This window comes from Pelobates fuscus, chromosome 2 (genome assembly GCF_036172605.1).
Source record: "Pelobates fuscus isolate aPelFus1 chromosome 2, aPelFus1.pri, whole genome shotgun sequence".
In the NCBI taxonomy this organism is placed as follows: domain Eukaryota; kingdom Metazoa; phylum Chordata; class Amphibia; order Anura; family Pelobatidae; genus Pelobates; species Pelobates fuscus.
In genome coordinates, this window is record NC_086318.1 from 148,661,336 (window position 1) to 148,679,543 (window position 18,208).

The 18,208-nt window shown below is 47.5% G+C and overlaps 1 protein-coding gene across 2 annotated transcripts in view; it reads right to left on the minus strand.

Annotated features, from left to right (window-relative positions):
- Nucleotides 1-4,880: 4,880 nt before the first annotated feature.
- The window catches only part of LOC134585636 (receptor-transporting protein 2-like), a 47,103-nt gene continuing 33,775 nt past the window's right edge, over nt 4,881-18,208 (minus strand). For both annotated transcript variants that reach the window (XM_063441088.1, XM_063441089.1), the window contains exon 3: nt 4,881-5,741. In XM_063441088.1, coding sequence (XP_063297158.1) covers nt 4,898-5,741 — 844 coding nt within the window. In that variant the 3' untranslated portion in view covers nt 4,881-4,897. The remainder of the gene's footprint in view (nt 5,742-18,208) is intronic.

Sequence of the window (18,208 nt, forward strand, 5' to 3'; positions counted from 1 at the left end):
TGTCCCAGGGAGCCGAAGGTGCAGTCCTTCCTCCCCAGCGGCAGGCTGAGTTACAGGGGGCAGAGGTTGTTGTTCCTGCCCCCCAGCAGCAAAGTGATATGCCAAGAAGGCAGTGTGAAGCGAAGGGAGAGGAGAGCAGCGTCCTCCCTCCCCAGCGGCAGTGTGTGCCCCAGGGAGCTGATGGTGTCGTCCATCCTCCCCAGCGGCAGTGTCTGTCCCAGGGAGCAGAAGGTGTCGCCCTTCCTCCCCAGCGGCAGTGTGTACCCCAGGGAGCTGATGGTGTCGTCCATCCTCCCCAGCGGCAGTGTGTCCTGCCGGGAGCAGAGACAGTCAGTCTCGCACCCCAGCAGCCGGACAAGAGAATGAAAGGGGAGACAGCTGGTCCCCCTTTCCACCAGCAGAGAGAGTGGCAGGGAGAGGAGCCTGCTACCCCCTCTCCCCAGCGGCAGTTTACCGTCCAGAGAGAGGAACTTGTTACACCCTCTCTCCAGCGGCAGCCTAACCCACCAAGGGGAGATGTTAAGCCCCACGACTGTGCAGATGGGACCGTAGTCTCTGTACTTACAGCCCAAGGGGTAGGGACGGTCGGTCCTGTCCCCCAGCCACAGAGCGATGTATCCAAAGGGGAGGCAGTCGATCTCCCCCTCCGGCAGCCGAGCTATGCACCTAAAGGGGAGACAGTCAGTCTCCAGCAACCAGGCTCCAACCAGACTACTTCCGTGGTAGTGCTGGCACCAGGACAGAATACCGCTGGTCTCTGCCCCCTCAGCAACCCACCAAGGCAGCCTAACTGTTCCCCACACAGTCATGGTGAGACACCTGGACCTGGACAAGTTTGTAATTTTTTCAGGCGTAGTACCCAGTTATTGTGGGGGGGCTGTACTAATAGTTGTGTTTTGTGGGTGGGTTGCTGGACTAACCAGGGCACTGACCGGCAGGAGGTCAGGTACCCTGTTAGTCTAGTTGGTAAAGGGGAGAAGTGTGGCGAAACCAACCTCGCCACTATGAGCTGGAGAAGCCTGGTTGCTCGCCTGCTTCCTTTGGACTATGGACCAGACTTTAAAAAGCTTTATTTTACCTGCAGAAAGGCATATTCGTGCCTTTCAGCCGGGGTGTTCGGTAGATTCCAGCTACCGAACAAACTACCGTATGAGGGACCACCTAGGAGATGGAGTGTGCCGTCAATTAACCGCCCAGAAGCTGCGGTTAACCGCAGCTTAATTGATGAACGCTGGATGGCCTTTGTTCGTTTGCCGACCACGAGGTAGCGGCCATTTTAATCGTGCAAAAGACCAGCGGTGTTCGGCGAGGATTCTATGGAACTATAAACGGACACTTAATTGCACGAACACCGCTGAGCCGTCTGTCGCCTGGGTCCTAATCGTACAAGGTTAACCGAACACTGGAATTCGGTATTTCTATGGGAATTGTAGTAACCCAGATAGCTATACCATGGAGCCTATTTGTGTGATTAAAGACTTTGGCTCCATGGCGATTAAACTGTATTCGTGTAGTCTGGGTGCCATTCACCTAATAATGTGCACCCAGACCTGAGCTATCTGGGGATATGTAACATGTCTGTGTTGGGTGGAATAAAAGTGACTTTATATATTTTAAAGCATAATACTGTATTTAGATCCCCACATGTGTAATGGAGTCTTGTCTTTGTCCTGAGAGATAATTGGATTACCTCTACAATTATCTCCAGGGCAGAAGGGAGGAAACCAGGATGCATTGTGGGAATGTTTACTGCTGTGTGTCTGTAATTGGTTTATGTCTGTCCTTTGTTACAGTCTTCCATTTGGTCCCCTAGGGGAGTGTCCACCAGGTGGGAGACCTGCATAAATACTGGGCAGGTAGCCCTGAGTAGAGGAGTTGCTGTTTAACCCTGAAGCTGGAGTGTGTCTCTTTCTTGGGGGGAAGGGGACTGTATGCCGACTGCCAGGAGTGTAAGCTGTCCATATTGCTTTTCCTGTTCGGCTGCTTCCAGGGTTCGTGTGTCTGCTGTTCGAGAGTTGGTGAATTCGTGCAGTTTGGGAGTTCGGGAAGTTGGTGCTTATGGTAGCTGCTGGTCTATGGAAAAGGGGATTATCGCCTAAACGCATTTTTCCCCTTTTATGCTGAAACGGTCCGTTACAATCGCCATGGTGTTAAAGTTTAGTAAGGGCCATACACAGTCCAATAGAAGTCCATAAGCCCCAAGACTGTTGTTAAAGGGCACAATCTCCCAGGGGCCATAGTCAGTAGGTAGGAGGCGGGCAAACAGGCCCCTCCAAAAACCAGTGGCGAGGTCCCTTTCGCCTCAGTGTGTATCTGTGTGTCAGATACATACACTCACACACACACACACAGATACACACTGACACACAGATACACACAATGGCACATACAAACACAGATACAAACACCTTGACATACACCGGCACATACAAACACAGATTCACATAGTTTGACACATAGATACACACACCTTGACACACAGATAGATACATACATACACACACACCCACACATACACAGATACACACTATGTGTCAAGGTGTGTGTATCTGTGTGTCAAGGTGTGTGTATCTGTGTGCCACTATGTACCAGTGTGTATATCTGTGTGTCAGATTCATACACACTGACACACAAATACTCACACTGGCACATACAAACACAGATACACACACTTTGACACACTGATACACTATGGATAAACACTGATAGTGTGTGCAGATACCAGGAGCTGGCCTAGAATATGGCTGAGATAGGGTGAATATCTGGATATGAAAGTGAGTAGGTGTGCAATGGTACTGTGCCTTTAAGAGGGAACTGATGTTTATAAAAGATAAAAGCAAGATAAACATCAATTCCCTCTTAAAGGCACAGTACAAGTGCACACCTACTCACTTTCATATCCAGATATTCACCCTACCTCAGCCATATTCTAGGCCAGCTCCTGGTATCTGCACACACTATCAGTGTTTATCCATAGTATTTTTTCTATAGGTTTTAGTGGATTCCTATTTTTCCAGTTTTTGAGCGGCCCAGTGCCAGTCCTACTCCCTCACCCCTGGTTAACACATTAGGTGTACCAGATACAATTATTTTACACACTGATACACACTTTGACACACAGATACACACACACACAGTTACACACTGTGTGTCAGGGTGTGTGTATCTGTGTGTCAGTGTGTTTATTTGTGTGCCACATACACACACATATACATATTGACACACAGATACACACACTGGCACATAGAAACACAGATACACACACCTTGACACATAGACACACAGCCTATGCCAACATCACCAGGACCACAAGCAAGCCACCCTCCTGGACACACAAGGTAAGTTAACAGGAGGGTGGCTCTGAAGTATGTCATATTGTGTGTGCCAGTGTGTGTATGTGTCACTGTGTGTGCCAGTGTGTGTGTATCTGTGTGTCAAGGTGTATGTATGTGCAAGTGTATATCAGTGTGTTTGTATGTGCCTATGTGTGTGCATGTCAGTGTGTGTATATGACACTGTGTGTATGTGCCAATGTGTGTATCTGAGTGTGTGTGTATGTGCCAGTGTGTGTATCTGTGGGTGCAAGTGTGTGTATATGTCACCTAGCGCTTCCTGAGGGCTCCAAGCACTACAGCTGACACCATAACCACCGTAGACTCCTTCAGCGAGCAAGACAGGAACAAGCTCTTACAAGAGCTTGGTAGTGATAGTAAGAGAGGATGACTAGCATAGCAATCCCTTGTAGCAGAATCCCCCAATAAGAGATGGCACTCCAAATTGAGGGTGAAGTAGAACTGTTTAATGGGAGGTGTGTATCTGTGTCTCAGTGTGTGAGTATCTCTGTGACAGATATATACACACACACAGATACACATTGACACAAAGATACATACCTCTTGACACACAGACACACACATTGGTTTACGCAACCACGCAATTTTTTATTTTTATTTAACGGCAGGGATGGGGGGAGGGGGTGGTTCCCTGATGTTGATACACTATGTCAAAGGGTTCCACAGGAAAAATTAATTGGGAACCCCTGGTATAGGGTCTGTACTGTGCATTGTGTAATAGGGGTGTTAGTATGTGGGAAAAAAGGGGCTGTATCATATGTGCACACGGGATTATAATGTGGAGTGGGGATAGGGACTCTAGTAGAGGGAAAGGGGGTGTAATGTAAGTTTGGGGGAAGAAGGGGATGTGGTGTGGGGAGGAAAAGGGTGTAGTGTGTGGAATAGGGGTAATAGTGTGCCATAGAGGGGCTGCCGTTCGTAAGGGAGGACAGGAGTTGCCATGTATGTCAGGGAGGACAGGAGAATGCAGTGTGTCGGGGGGAAAGGGACTGCAGCGGGTGGTGGGGATAGAAGTGTTGTTATTAGCTTTATTTGCTTATTCTTCGCACTATTTTATGTCCCTAATAATTTTTTTTCAATGAATAAAACACTTATTACTTACCTTGGAGCCTCCACTGTTAGTTCCTGCTCAAGATTTTTCACTATAGCCTGTATGGGCACCCTGGAACTTCTCATATCGAGCCTTATAGAGCTCTATATTCATACCAAAAAAAAGTCCTCCGCTCAAACTCACACTACTCTTTGGCAGCAGCAACGACCATAGTACACATCAGCCCCAATCCATACACAGTAAAAACCAAAGAATAAAAGTCACCTGTGCAACTATTGCCTTTTTCATTATTTTGTTCTTGTTTTCTCAAGCTTCCCCTCCCCTTCCCTCCTCTTGACAGTGAGTCTTGTATGTGTATTTTATTTTATGCCAATTAATTTAAGTTTTTATTTTTTTTATTTGTTTGCACTCATGTTCTAATCCAAAATAATAGAAATACATTTTATCACAAGTATGGTCATATTGGGAACAACCATGTACTGTCAAACTTTCATCAATGAAAATATTTCCGTGAGAGGAATATGGCTATTCCAATTCCAAAAATGATAGCAGAAAGTGGAAATTTATTGAAGGTACTTTTGCCTTTATCACGGTTATGTCTCAAATTTATTGTTTCAGGAGTTCTTAACCATTCTTGTTCTTCTTCGTAGTCCCACAAAGTACTTGCACCTACTTGATGTATTTCAAATTGGCTTTTTGCGGTGTTGAAATATTCTTGCTCTCCTGTGTTGTGTGACATTCCTATTGTAGTCTGTTTTCTCACAGTTTTGCGCTTGGAATGTGTATGTTTGCCTTTATTACTGTTATGTCTCACATTTGTTATTTCATTATTTCTTATACATTCTTGTTCTTCTTCATAGTCCCCTGTTCTTTCACTAATTTGATGCCTTTGAATTGTGCTTTTTGGAGCTTTTAAATATTCTTGTTCTACTGTGTTGTATGACATTCCTACTGTACTCTGTTGTCTCACAGTTTTTTTCTCATGACTCGTAGGAAATTTTTGCACTTCACAGAAACCCAGTTTACATCCCTCACAGTGCATCTTGTCGTGAGGTCCATCTGATTTACCAGTAGAAACAGGTTTAAACTCTACACACACATTATTCTTCTCATAGAATGCTCTCTCAATCTTCATGACCAGATTACTAATAGTTCTTCTTATGTTTTCAGAAGTTATTATTGGTTTTTCCATCAAAGAAAAGCTGCATTTTCTACACTGCTGTCTGAAGATCCTCATCTTTACTGTGCCAGATCTACGTTTTTTGTTTTTAAGCAAGAGGAACATAATGCAAACAACTCCTGAGCTCCAATGATGATTACAGCCTGAGCATGTGAACCTGAACAAAAAAAAAAAAAATATGTTAATCTTTCCATGTTGATTAAAATTGTCAATCTCAAATAGAAAAAAAGAGCCTTTTGCCATGACGCTTATTTTTTTTTACATTTCCTTCCATCTACAGATTACCCCTGCACCCGCTCTTCTCTCTGCAACCAAGTCCAAATTTTGCAACATATTAAGCAGTTATTTAAGGTACACTTCAATCAAGACTGAAAATCCATTTGGTTTTGTGCATTTTTAGCTAATTATCTTACAGTATTTTACAGCTTTTACTATTTCTTTTGTACCTATTTATTACAGTTGTTTAAATGTGTATAATTTATATTTAGGGAGATAGAGTTAACCATTTTGGCAAACAAATTATATCACCAGTTGCTATACACTCTTCTCCACCATGTCGGGATCCGGCGGGCGGCTGCGAGGGGAGGCTGCACTCCGCTCGCGGTACTCACCCTCCAGCCGTCCGCGGTCTCCTCCTCCTCGTGGGCTCGGCGTTTTCCTCCTCATCCCCCAGCGGCAGCATGCATGACGCTGCACGCTGGGAGACCGCCCAATATATTACACGCCGGGGTCAGTCACGGCGTTAAAGGCACAGTGCCTCAATCACAGTGGGAGGTTTAGATATCTCCCACGTGTGATTGTTAATTCTGATTGGAAATTATCCAATCAGAATTAACCTTATGGTTTAAATACTTATCTTTCCTGTTCCTCCCTGCCCTGTTGTGGTCTTTGCTTGCTACTATTGCTACTGTACTTGTGTTTCTGGTTACGTACTCTCAGGCTTGTTAATCTGACTTTGTGACTTTCTCCTAACCTTTGACCTCGGCTTGTCTCTCGTTATTGTCTTCTGGTTCCCCTTACTCGGCTTGTCTCCTGACTATTCTGTGTGTGCTTAGCCCGGCCACTCTAAGGTCCGGTACTGCACCTTTTCTGTGTGTGTGTGTTAGCGTGTTGGGTTCCCCGAATCGTGACATTACAACAGGGCCAAAATGGAACCTGCTGACATTCCACAGTTGTTGGTTAATCAGGAAGCCAGAATGGATGGTTTGGACCACCGTATGGACCAATTTGCTCAGGCTTTACAAATCATACTGGCTCGTACCGCTCACTTGCAGCCTGGTGTCCAAGTAGCAGTTGCTACGACGCCAGAACCTGTTCCTGAGCCAGTACCCGCTCCTTCTCATGTAGTGCATTTGACGCCACCACAGCGTTATAGTGGTGACCCGTCATTATGTCGTGGTTTCCTCAACCAAATTGATATCCATTTAGTGATGAATCCCCGTTCCTATTCCACTGATAGAGCCAAGATTGCTTTCCTTGTTAACCATCTATCCGGGAAAGCTTTAGCATGGGCTAATCCCATATGGGAAAATACGTCCCCTACATCCTTTGCTGAGTTTTTGACAGCCTTTAAACGTACTTTCGATCTACTTGGTATGGTTGCTTCTGCTGGCAAAACTCTGCGTAGGGTTCGACAAGGGAACAGATCGGTAGCGGATTACACTATTGAATTCCGCACTTTAGCAGCTGCAGTGGTTTGGAATAATGACGCTCTCGTAACGGCCTTTCAGGAGGGTTTGGCCGCTTACATCCTGGACGAAATAGCGTCCAGGGAATTGCCTGTCCTTCTGGATGATCTTATTGATTATATCATCCATATTGATAATCGTATTAGAGAGAGACGTAGTCAGAGGCGTATGTATACACAGATGTTACCTGCTTTACCCAATACTGCGCTACTAGCATTACCCCCTTCTAGCCAACCTCCCCCTGAACCCATGCAATTGGGTGCTACTGGGTTAACTGAGGTTGAAAAATCATATCGAAGAAGGGAAGGGTTATGCCTTTACTGTGGGAAAAGGGGACATCTTCTAAGAACCTGCCCTGAATTGCAGGGAAAACTTCAGCACCTAAGGCCTATAGAGGGGTCGGCCTCGGGTGTTATGTCGTTTTCCCCTCACGTCCCCATTGCTAGACCGTTTATTATGGTTACCCTTTTTGTTAGAAATACTACTGTGATTACCAAAGCCTTGATAGATTCAGGGGCTGCTGACAATCTTATGGATGAGAGTTTTGCTCAAACCGCATCTTTGACTCTGATCCAAAAGGTCACTCCCTTGGCCATGGAGGCCATAGATGGTAGACCACTGGAGAAACCTCTGGTGACCCATGAGACCCAAGAACTGGTTATGTCTGTGGGTGCCTTGCACAAGGAAAAATTGTCCTTTCAAATAATCGACTCTCCTACAGCCTCTATCGTTTTGGGCTTCCCCTGGTTGGTTAAACACAACCCAATGATTGATTGGGGTTGTTTGGAGATTCTCTCCTGGGGGAAGTCTTGTCAAAGAGATTGTATGACTCGTGTTTGTCCTGTTGGCTTGCTTAATGTACCCACAGCCAAACCACTTTCTGTTTCTGTCCCTCCTGTGTATGCAGACCTAGCAAAGGTTTTTGAAAAAAGGGAGGCAGATAAACTGCCCCCACACCGTGAATATGATTGTGCCATAAACCTCTTACCTGGTACTATGCCGCCTAGGGGTAAGGTATACCCCTCTTTCCGAAAAAGAGAACCAGGTCATGGAGGAGTACATACAGGATGCCTTAAGAAAAGGTTTTATCAGAAGGTCCTCCTCTCCTGCTGGGGCTGGTTTCTTTTTCGTTGCCAAAAAGGAGGGTGACCTAAGGCCATGTATAGACTACAGGGGTCTGAACAACATAACGATTAAAAACGCCTACCCTATTGTGACGAAACCAACCTCGCCACTGAGAACTGGAGAAGCCTGGTTGCCCGCCTGCTGCCTTTGGACTATGGCCCTGGGAGATTGGGCCCTTTACAAACAGTATTCGGCCCTAACAGAGTGCATGTCACTCATTCTGGCCCTTTAAATACAGTGGGGCCATTCGGTACTTGCCCTGTGTGAGCAGTGATACCCCCAGATAGCTATGCCATGGAGCCTATTCATATAATGAAAGACTATGGGAAAGACTTTGGCTCCATGGCAATTAAACTGTATTTGTGTGGTCTGCGTGCCATTCACCTAATAATGTGCACGCAGACCTGAGCTATCTGGGGATATGTTAAATGTCTGTGTTTAATGTATAAAAAGTGACTTTATGTATTTTAAAGAGTTTTATGTTGTTTTGCAACCATGTGGTTAATGGAGTCTGCCTCTAGTCCTGGATAATTAGATTTCTTCTCCAATTATCTCCAGGGCAGAAGGGAGGAAGCCAGGATGCATTGTGGGGATGTTTTACTTTTACTGTTTGAGCCAGGGGGAATAAAAGATACTTTTACTAACTTTTGAACCCCTGGTCTGATTCATGCCATTTTTTAATATGTTGTTCCCCTGAATGGATTGATTGTGGATATGTATTTTTATGTGAATGTGATGTATGGTTTTAAAGTTATGAAAGTTGTGTAAAAGTATATTTTGAACTGTACACATAATGGGATTAAGTGTCACACTAAGGGGAGGGGATGTGTGGGAGGTAACATCTATGTTATTGGTTATTTTATGCCTCCCCCTGGGTGTGGCCTGTATGTGTACTCATGTAATAAAAACCAGGCTGGGTGCCCAGCACCTCAGACCACTGCTTGACCTTCAACACGGAGCCTTGTCTCGTTCTTGGGGGGATTCACTGTATGCTGTTGGAGATTTGACTGCTAGGAGTGTAAGCTGATGTCTGCTTTTCCTATTCATCTGCTAGCAGCTATTTGTGAGGTTCCAGCTGGAGTGCTACCTTATTCACCTATATCCAGTTCGTGAGTTCTGATGTTCTGCAGTAGCTGTGCCTTTCTGAGAAAAGGGGATTATCGCCTAAACGGATTTTAACCCCTCATATGCTGAAACAGTCCGTTACAATTGGTGGCAAGCGGCGGGATCGTTCCTACAGCCAGAAGGACAGCTACAGAACACCATTTCTTTGGATTTACAATTTGAGGGCAACGCATGTCTGAGTACAGCGACCCTGACAGCACCAGGATGGAACCAGCAGTGGAGTACAATAAGGGTGACATGGATGACCGGGATGCAATAAGGAAAGGCATCTGGTACCAGGCCCTGGATAATGTACAATACCAGCGGGGTGAGAGTCTCCCCAGTGAAGAGCAGCGGTTGCAGAAGCAAGTGGCCCTGCGGATGCCCTTCCTGGGAGAGCAGCCCCTGGAGGAATGGGTGAAGGAACTAGAGCACCGTGTATGGCAGGAGCTATGGCTGGAGGATGCCTACCAGGCGCTCTGGTGGTATATGGCACAGTATATACCCTGGACAGCCGAACATGACAAGCCAGAGGGAGAGGAGTTTGATGGTCCTGGCTTGTTATGGGAGTCCTTTGCAGAGCCTGGCTTCGGGAGCCCTGCGCAAACCAGACTGCAGGACATTTTCTATGAGAGGGAGGCTAGGCATGAGTGGGATGACCCCCATGAGGTAGAGCAAGACCTGGCTCACCTAGCAGCCCTGGAGTGGGAACTGGAGCAAAACTACCAAGATCTCTTCAGCTTCATTGGGAAGGCTCAGCAGGACAGTAAGGTGACAGACCCAGATCCAGACCCCTTCCGCTGGGAAGATATTGTAGAGATTTACTGGGAAGAACCCCAGGTGGCCTGTAGAGATGGGACCGAGGTCTCTCCACCGGCCCTGCAGGGAATTGGGAGCCCAGTCTCCATTCCCCAGCGGCAGGCTGAGTTACAGGGGGCAGAGGTAGTTGGTCCCACCCCCCAGCAGCAGAGTGATATGCCGGGAAGGCAGTGTGAAGTGCAGGGAGAGGAGAGCAGCGTCCTCCCTCCCCAGCGGCAGGCTGAGTTACAGGGGGCAGAGGTAGTTGGTCCTACCCCCCAGCAGCAGAGTGATATGCCGGGAAGGCAGTGTGAAGTGCAGGGAGAGGAGAGCAGCGTCCTCCCTCCCCAGCGGCAGGCTGAGTTACCGGGGGCAGAGGTAGTTGGTCCTACCCCCCAGCAGCAGAGTGATATGCCGGGAAGGCAGTGTGAAATGCAGGGAGAGGAGAGCAGCGTCCTCCCTCCCCAGCGGCAGGCTGAGTTACAGGGGGCAGAGGTAGTTGGTCCTACCCCCCAGCAGCAGCATGATTTTTTGGGAATTGGGAGCCCAGTCTCCATTCCCCAGCGGCAGTGTGAAGTAGAGGGAGAGGAGAGCAGCGTCCTCCCTCCCCAGCGGCAGGCTGAGTTACAGGGGGCAGAGGTAGTTGGTCCTACCCCCCAGCAGCAGCGTGACTTTTTGGGAATTGGGAGCCCAGTCTCCTTTCCCCAACAGCAGGACACTGTATTAGGAGAAGAGACGGTCGGTCTCCCTCCGCAGATGATGGAAGTATGCATGGGAGAGGAGCTTATTACCACCTCTCCCCAGCGGCGGATTATTAATGGGCAGAGTGTTCTATCGGGAGAGGAGCTTGTTACCCCCTCTCCCCAGCGGCAGTTTAATGTACCAGGGGGAGACTGTAAGCCCCCCACCGGTGCAGATGGGACCGTGGTCTCTGCACTTACCACACAGTGGGTAGGGATGGTCGGTCCTACCCCCCCACGACAGAACTATGTATCCAAGGGGGAGACAACCGGTCTCCCCATTCAGCAGCAGAGCTATGCAACGAAGGGGGAGACAATCCGTCTCCAGCAACCAGGCTCCAACCAGACTACTCCGGTGGTAGTGCTGGCATCAGGACAGAGTACCGCTGGTCTCTGCCCACTCAGCAACCCACCAAGGCAGCCTACCAGTCCCCTGCACAGCCGGGGTGAGGCACCTGGACATGGACAACTTTCTCCTCTACCCAGGTGTAGTAACCATTTATTGTGGGTGGGCTGTACTGATGTTTCTGCTTTGTGGGTGGGTTGCTGGACTAACAAGGGCACTGACCGGCAGGAGGTCAGGTACCCTGTTAGTCTTTTTGGAAAGGGGGAGAGATGTGACGAAACCAACCTCGCCACTGAGAACTGGAGAAGCCTGGTTGCCCGCCTGCTGCCTTTGGACTATGGCCCTGGGAGATTGGGCCCTTTACAAACAGTATTCGGCCCTAACAGAGTGCATGTCACTCATTCTGGACCTTTAAATACAGTGGGGCCATTCGGTACTTGCCCTGTGTGAGCAGTGATACCCCCAGATAGCTATGCCATGGAGCCTATTCATATAATGAAAGACTATGGGAAAGACTTTGGCTCCATGGCAATTAAACTGTATTTGTGTGGTCTGCGTGCCATTCACCTAATAATGTGCACGCAGACCTGAGCTATCTGGGGATATGTTAAATGTCTGTGTTTAATGTATAAAAAGTGACTTTATGTATTTTAAAGAGTTTTATGTTGTTTTGCAACCATGTGGTTAATGGAGTCTGCCTCTAGTCCTGGATAATTAGATTTCTTCTCCAATTATCTCCAGGGCAGAAGGAAGGAAGCCAGGATGCATTGTGGGGATGTTTTACTTTTACTGTTTGAGCCAGGGGGAATAAAAGATACTTTTACTAACTTTTGAACCCCTGGTCTGATTCATGCCATTTTTTAATATGTTGTTCCCCTGAATGGATTGATTGTGGATATGTATTTTTATGTGAATGTGATGTATGGTTTTAAAGTTATGAAAGTTGTGTAAAAGTATATTTTGAACTGTACACATAATGGGATTAAGTGTCACACTAAGGGGAGGGGATGTGTGGGAGGTAACATCTATGTTATTGGTTATTTTATGCCTCCCCCTGGGTGTGGCCTGTATGTGTACTCATGTAATAAAAACCAGGCTGGGTGCCCAGCACCTCAGACCACTGCTTGACCTTCAACACGGAGCCTTGTCTCGTTCTTGGGGGGATTCACTGTATGCTGTTGGAGATTTGACTGCTAGGAGTGTAAGCTGATGTCTGCTTTTCCTATTCATCTGCTAGCAGCTATTTGTGAGGTTCCAGCTGGAGTGCTACCTTATTCACCTATATCCAGTTCGTGAGTTCTGATGTTCTGCAGTAGCTGTGCCTTTCTGAGAAAAGGGGATTATCGCCTAAACGGATTTTAACCCCTCATATGCTGAAACGGTCCGTTACACCTATCCCCCTCATCACTGAGTTGTTTGATCGTATTAAAGGTTCTAAGTACTTCACTAAATTAGACCTCAGGGGGGCTTATAACCTTGCCCGTATAAAGGAGAATGGCAAGTGGAAGACAGCGTTCAATACGCGTAGTGGGCATTACGAATACCTGGTCATGCCTTTTGGACTGTGTAATGCTCCTGCTGTGTTTCAGGACCTCATAAATGATGTCCTTAGGGATCTATTGCATGTCTATGCCGTGGTGTACCTTGACGACATACTTGTATATTCTCCTGATTTAAAGTCACATCATAATCATGTTAGGATGGTGCTTGAAAAGTTACTACAGAACGGACTTTATTGTAAGTTAGAAAAATGTTTGTTCGATCAGACCTCTGTGGAATTCCTAGGATACATCATTTCTGAACAGGGTTTCAGTATTGATCCCGCTAAATTGGAAGCCATACTGTCCTGGCCACTTCCCCAAGGACTTAAGGCTATCCAGCGTTTTATAGGATTTGCTAATTATTATAGGAAATTTATAAAAAACTTTTCACCACTTATCTCCCCTATAACGAAGCTGACTAAAAAAGGTCTACACCCTAGGGTTTGGACTCCTGAAGCCCTTAAGGCCTTCGAAACTCTCGAGAAGGCATTTGCCTCTGCCCCAGTGCTACACCACCCTAATCCTTCTCTTTCCTTTGTTATGGAAGTAGACGCTTCTGAATCGGGTGTGGGAGCAGTACTGTCACAAAGGTTGTCGTGTGACGAACCCCTCCATCCCTGTTGTTACTTTTCAAAAAGGTTGTCTGATCCAGAAAAGAATTACGATGTTGGGAACAGGGAATTATTAGCTATTGTGTTAGCTTTTAAGGAATGGAGGTACTTATTAGAGGGTTCTAGACACAAAATTATGGTTATAACAGATCATAAGAACCTCTCCTATATAGCTGATGCTAGAAGGTTATCTGCCCGGCAGGCTAGATGGTCTCTATTTCTTTCACGCTTCCAATATGTTGTTACCTATAGACCTGGTTGCCGTAATGCCAAAGCTGACGCTATCTCTCGACAGCATGAACCAGTAGAATATGTTAACCCGACTCCTGAACCTATTGTACCTGCGTCTCAGATAATAGCTGCTACCCGTTTGGTTGTTTCATCTCCTTTCCTTGATAGTATTAAGACATACCAAACCCAAGCACCCCCTGAGACGCCGGTTGGTAAACTATACGTTAAAGCAAATGACAGAAAAAAGTTGTTAACTTTATTTCACACCGCCAAAACTGCTGGTCATCCGGGGGTTACCAAAACCTACAAGGGCCTCCTTCAACAGTTCTGGTGGCCTTCGCTCAAGCGAGACGTAGTGGATTTTGTTCAGGCTTGTCGAGTCTGTACGCAGTGTAAGTCCCCTAATGTGAGACCCCAGGGTTTACTGATGCCTCTCTCTATACCCAAGAAACCATGGACCCACTTATCCATGGATTTTATTGTGGACCTTCCTCTTTCTGATGGTCAGACAGTGATACTGACTGTGACGGATAGGTTCTCTAAAATGGCGCACTTTATTCCGCTTAAGAAACTGCCTTCTGCGGTTCAGTTAGCTCAGGTGTTTGCCAAAGAAGTGTTCCGCTTGCATGAGGTACCTCAGGATATCGTATCTGACAGGGGCCCTCAATTTGTCTCTCGGTTTTGGAGGGGCTTTTGTGCTGAGATTGAGGTCTCCTTTTCGTTCACTTCCTCCTATCACCCGCAATCTAATGGTGCAGCCGAACGTGCTAATCAGTCTGTGGAATTGTATTTGCGCTGCTTCACTAATGCGCACCAGGACGACTGATCTCGCCTCCTTCCGTGGGCTGAATTTGCCAGGAATACGGTGTCTCGTTCGTCTACTGGCTTAAGTCCTTTTGAGGTTGCTTATGGGTTTCGGCCTTCTGTCCTTCCCGGTGCGTTCTCCGACAAGGGAATGCCCGCCTTGGACCAGCACCTCGCCTCTTTGCGGAAGACGTGGGATCAGGTCCATGTTGCGTTGTCTCATTCCGCAGCTGCTCAGAAGAAGTTTGCTGATCGCCGTAGGGGTGCGGCCCCTTCTTATGTTCCGTGTGATAGGGTATGGTTGTCCTCCAGGAACCTCCGTCTCAAGGTTCCCTCGATTAAATTTGCTCCCAGATTTATTGGTCCCTACAAGGTGTTACGTAGGGTTAACCCCGTTTCCTACTCCCTTGACCTGCCTCCTTCCATGCGTATACCGAACACGTTTCACGTCTCGCTTGCTTGAAGCCCTTGCTGTGTAACCAGTTCTCTCGTCCCCTCGGGTGGCCCGTTTCCCCTCGCGCTGTCCCTAGCGACGTGTTCAAGGTGGCTGCCCTTCTCGACTCTCGTGTTTCTAGGGGTCGGCTGCAATATTTGGTGGATTGGAAGGGGTACGGCCCTGAGGAGCGGTCTTGGGTTTCGAGCTCTGATCTGCACGCTCCCTCTTTGGTCCCCTCCTTTCATGCCCGGTTTCCTTTGAAGCCTTCTGCTTCCCGCCCTCCGGTCGGTCTTCGAGGGGGGGGGGGTAATGTCGGGATCCCACGGGCGGCTGCGAGGGGAGGCTGCACTCCGCTCGCGGTACTCACCCTCCAGCCGTCCGCGGTCTCCGCCTCCTCTTCATCCCCCAGCGGCAGCATGCATGACGCTGCACGCTGGGAGACCGCCCAATATGTTACACGCCGGGGTCAGTCACCTGACCCGGCGTTAAAGGCACAGTGCCTCAATCACAGTGGGAGGTTTAGATATCCCCCACGTGTGATTGTTAATTCTGATTGGAAATTATCCAATCAGAATTAACCTTATGGTTTAAATACTTACCTTTCCTGTTCCTCCCTGCCCTGTTGTGGTCTTTGCTTGCTAGTATTGCTACTGTACTTGTGTTTCTGGTTACGTACTCTCTGGCTTGTTAATCTGACTTTGTGACTTTCTCCTAACCTTTGAGCTCGGCATGTCTCTCGTTATTCTGTCTTCTGGTTCCCCTTACTCGGCGTGTCTCCTGACTATTCTGTGTGTGCTTAGCCCGGCCACTCTAAGGTCCGGTACTGCACCTTTTCTGTGTGTGTGTGTTAGCGTGTTGGGTTCCCCGAATCATGACACACCACCACCTTCCTTCCTCCCTGCCTCTCTACAGAAAAGCATATACATTGCGTCTCTGAATTATTTTAATTTCTTCCAACTACAGATTATGCCTGTACTTGGATTTCCCCCTGCAACCAGTGGCGTACATACCGGGGTCGCAGGGGTCGCGGCTGTGACCGGGCCTGGCCCACCAGGGGGCCCGGCCGCCCTGCGACCCAGGTATGTACCCACAGGGCCAGCCTCTTCTGCTGGGGGGCCCAGGAGCCGGCCACCTCCGGGCCCCCCCGAGGCTGGCAATGCTGTCACCCGGCTGGCGGGCGCGCGAGGGAGCACTCTCCCCTGAGTGCTGCCTCTTCAGCTCCCTCGCGCACCGCACTGAAACCGGAGCCGGAAGATGACGTCATCTTCCGGCTCCGGCATCATTACGCGGCGCGCGAGGGAGCTGAAGAGGAAGCACTCAGGGGAGAGTGCTCCCTCGCGCGCCCGCCAGCCGGGTGACAGCAGGGCCAGCAACACCACTGGACCCCAGGGAATCCCCTCAGCTCTCCCACAGGTAAGGAGGCTGGGGGGGTTAAATTAAAAAAAATGTGTGTTAGTGTTAGAGTGTGTGTGTGTGTTAGTATGTGTGTTAGTGTGTGTGTGTTAGTGAGTGTGTTAGTGTTAGAGTGTGTGTGTGTTAGTATGTGTGTTAGTGTGTGTGTGTTAGTGAGTGTGTTAGTGTTAGAGTGTGTGTTAGTGAGTGTGTTAGTGTTAGAGTGTGTGTGTGTGTGTGTGTGTGTGTGTTAGAGTGTGTGTGTGTGTGTGTGTGTTAGTGAGTGTGTTAGTGTTAGAGTGTGTGTGTGTTAGTGTGTGTGTGTGTTAGTGAGTGTGTTAGTGTTAGAGTGTGAGTGTGTTAGTGTTAGAGTGTGTGTGTGTTAGTGTTAGTGTGTGTGTGTGTGTGTGTGTTAGTGTTAGAGTGTGTGTGTTAGTGTGTGTGTTAGTGAGTGTGTTAGTGTTAGAGTGAGTGTGTTAGTGTTAGAGTGTGTGTGTTAGTGTTAGAGTGTGTGTGTTAGTGTTAGAGTGTGTGTGTTAGTGTGTGAGTGTGTGTGTGTGTGTTAGTGTTAGAGTGTGTATTAGTGTGTGTGTGTTAGTGTTAGAGTGTGTGTGTCTGTTACTGAGTGTTTGTGTGCGTCTGTCACTGAGTGTGTGTCTGTCAGTAAATGTGTGCGTCTGTTCATGAGAGTGTGTGTGTGTCTTAAGCACTTACCTTTCTCCAGCGCCGGACTCCCTTGGCGCTGGGGATCTCTCCACCCCGATCCGTCTCTCAGCTCCGAATTCACATGCGTAGCAAGAGCCACGCGCGCATTCAAACCGCCCATAGGAAAGCATTACTCAATGCTTTCCTATGGACATTCAGCGTCTTTTCACTGTGATTTTCACAGTGAGAATCGCAGAAAATCCTCTAGCGGCTGTCAATGAGACAGCCACTAGAGGCTGGATTAACCCTCAGTGAAACATAGCAGTTTCTCTGAAACTGCTATGTTTTCAGCTGCAGGGTTAAAACTAGAGAGACCTGGCACCCAGACCACTTCATTGAGCTGATGTGATCTGGGTGTCTGTAGTGGTCCTTTAAGTGTATGTGTTTATGCATACCGCGGTCGCACGGGTCGCAGCCCTGCAACCAGGTGCCTGCCGCCATGTGTTGCGGCCCCAGCCGCGCAGAGTAAGCGCGCGCGGGGGGGGGCCCACGGATCAGTTTTTGCACCGGGGCCCCATGGGTTGTGTGTACGCCACTGCCTGCAACCATGTCCAATTTTGTTTTACTATCACTATCCACCCTCCTACCACCCACTCTTAGCCCACCTTCCTTTATAATACGGTCATTCAGCTGTCTCTAATCTTAACTATTTAATTATCTTACAAGTTACATTGTGTTTCAATATATCAACAATAATCAGTAATCAATAATAATAATAATCAACCCCTGCAGCTTTTTATGTCAGCTCCCCATTGTTTTCTATACAGGGAGTGCAGAATTATTAGGCAAGTTGTATTTTTGAGGATTCATTTTATTATTGAACAACAACCATGTTCTCAATGAACCCAAAAAACTCATTAATATCAAAGCTGAATATTTTTGGAAGTAGTTTTTAGTTTGTTTTTAGTTTTAGCTATTTTAGGGGGGATATCTGTGTGTGCAGGTGACTATTACTGTGCATAATTATTAGGCAACTTAACAAAAAACAAATATATACCCATTTCAATTATTTATTTTTACCAGTGAAACCAATATAACATCTCAACATTCACAAATATACATTTCTGACATTCAAAAACAAAACAAAAACAAATCAGTGACCA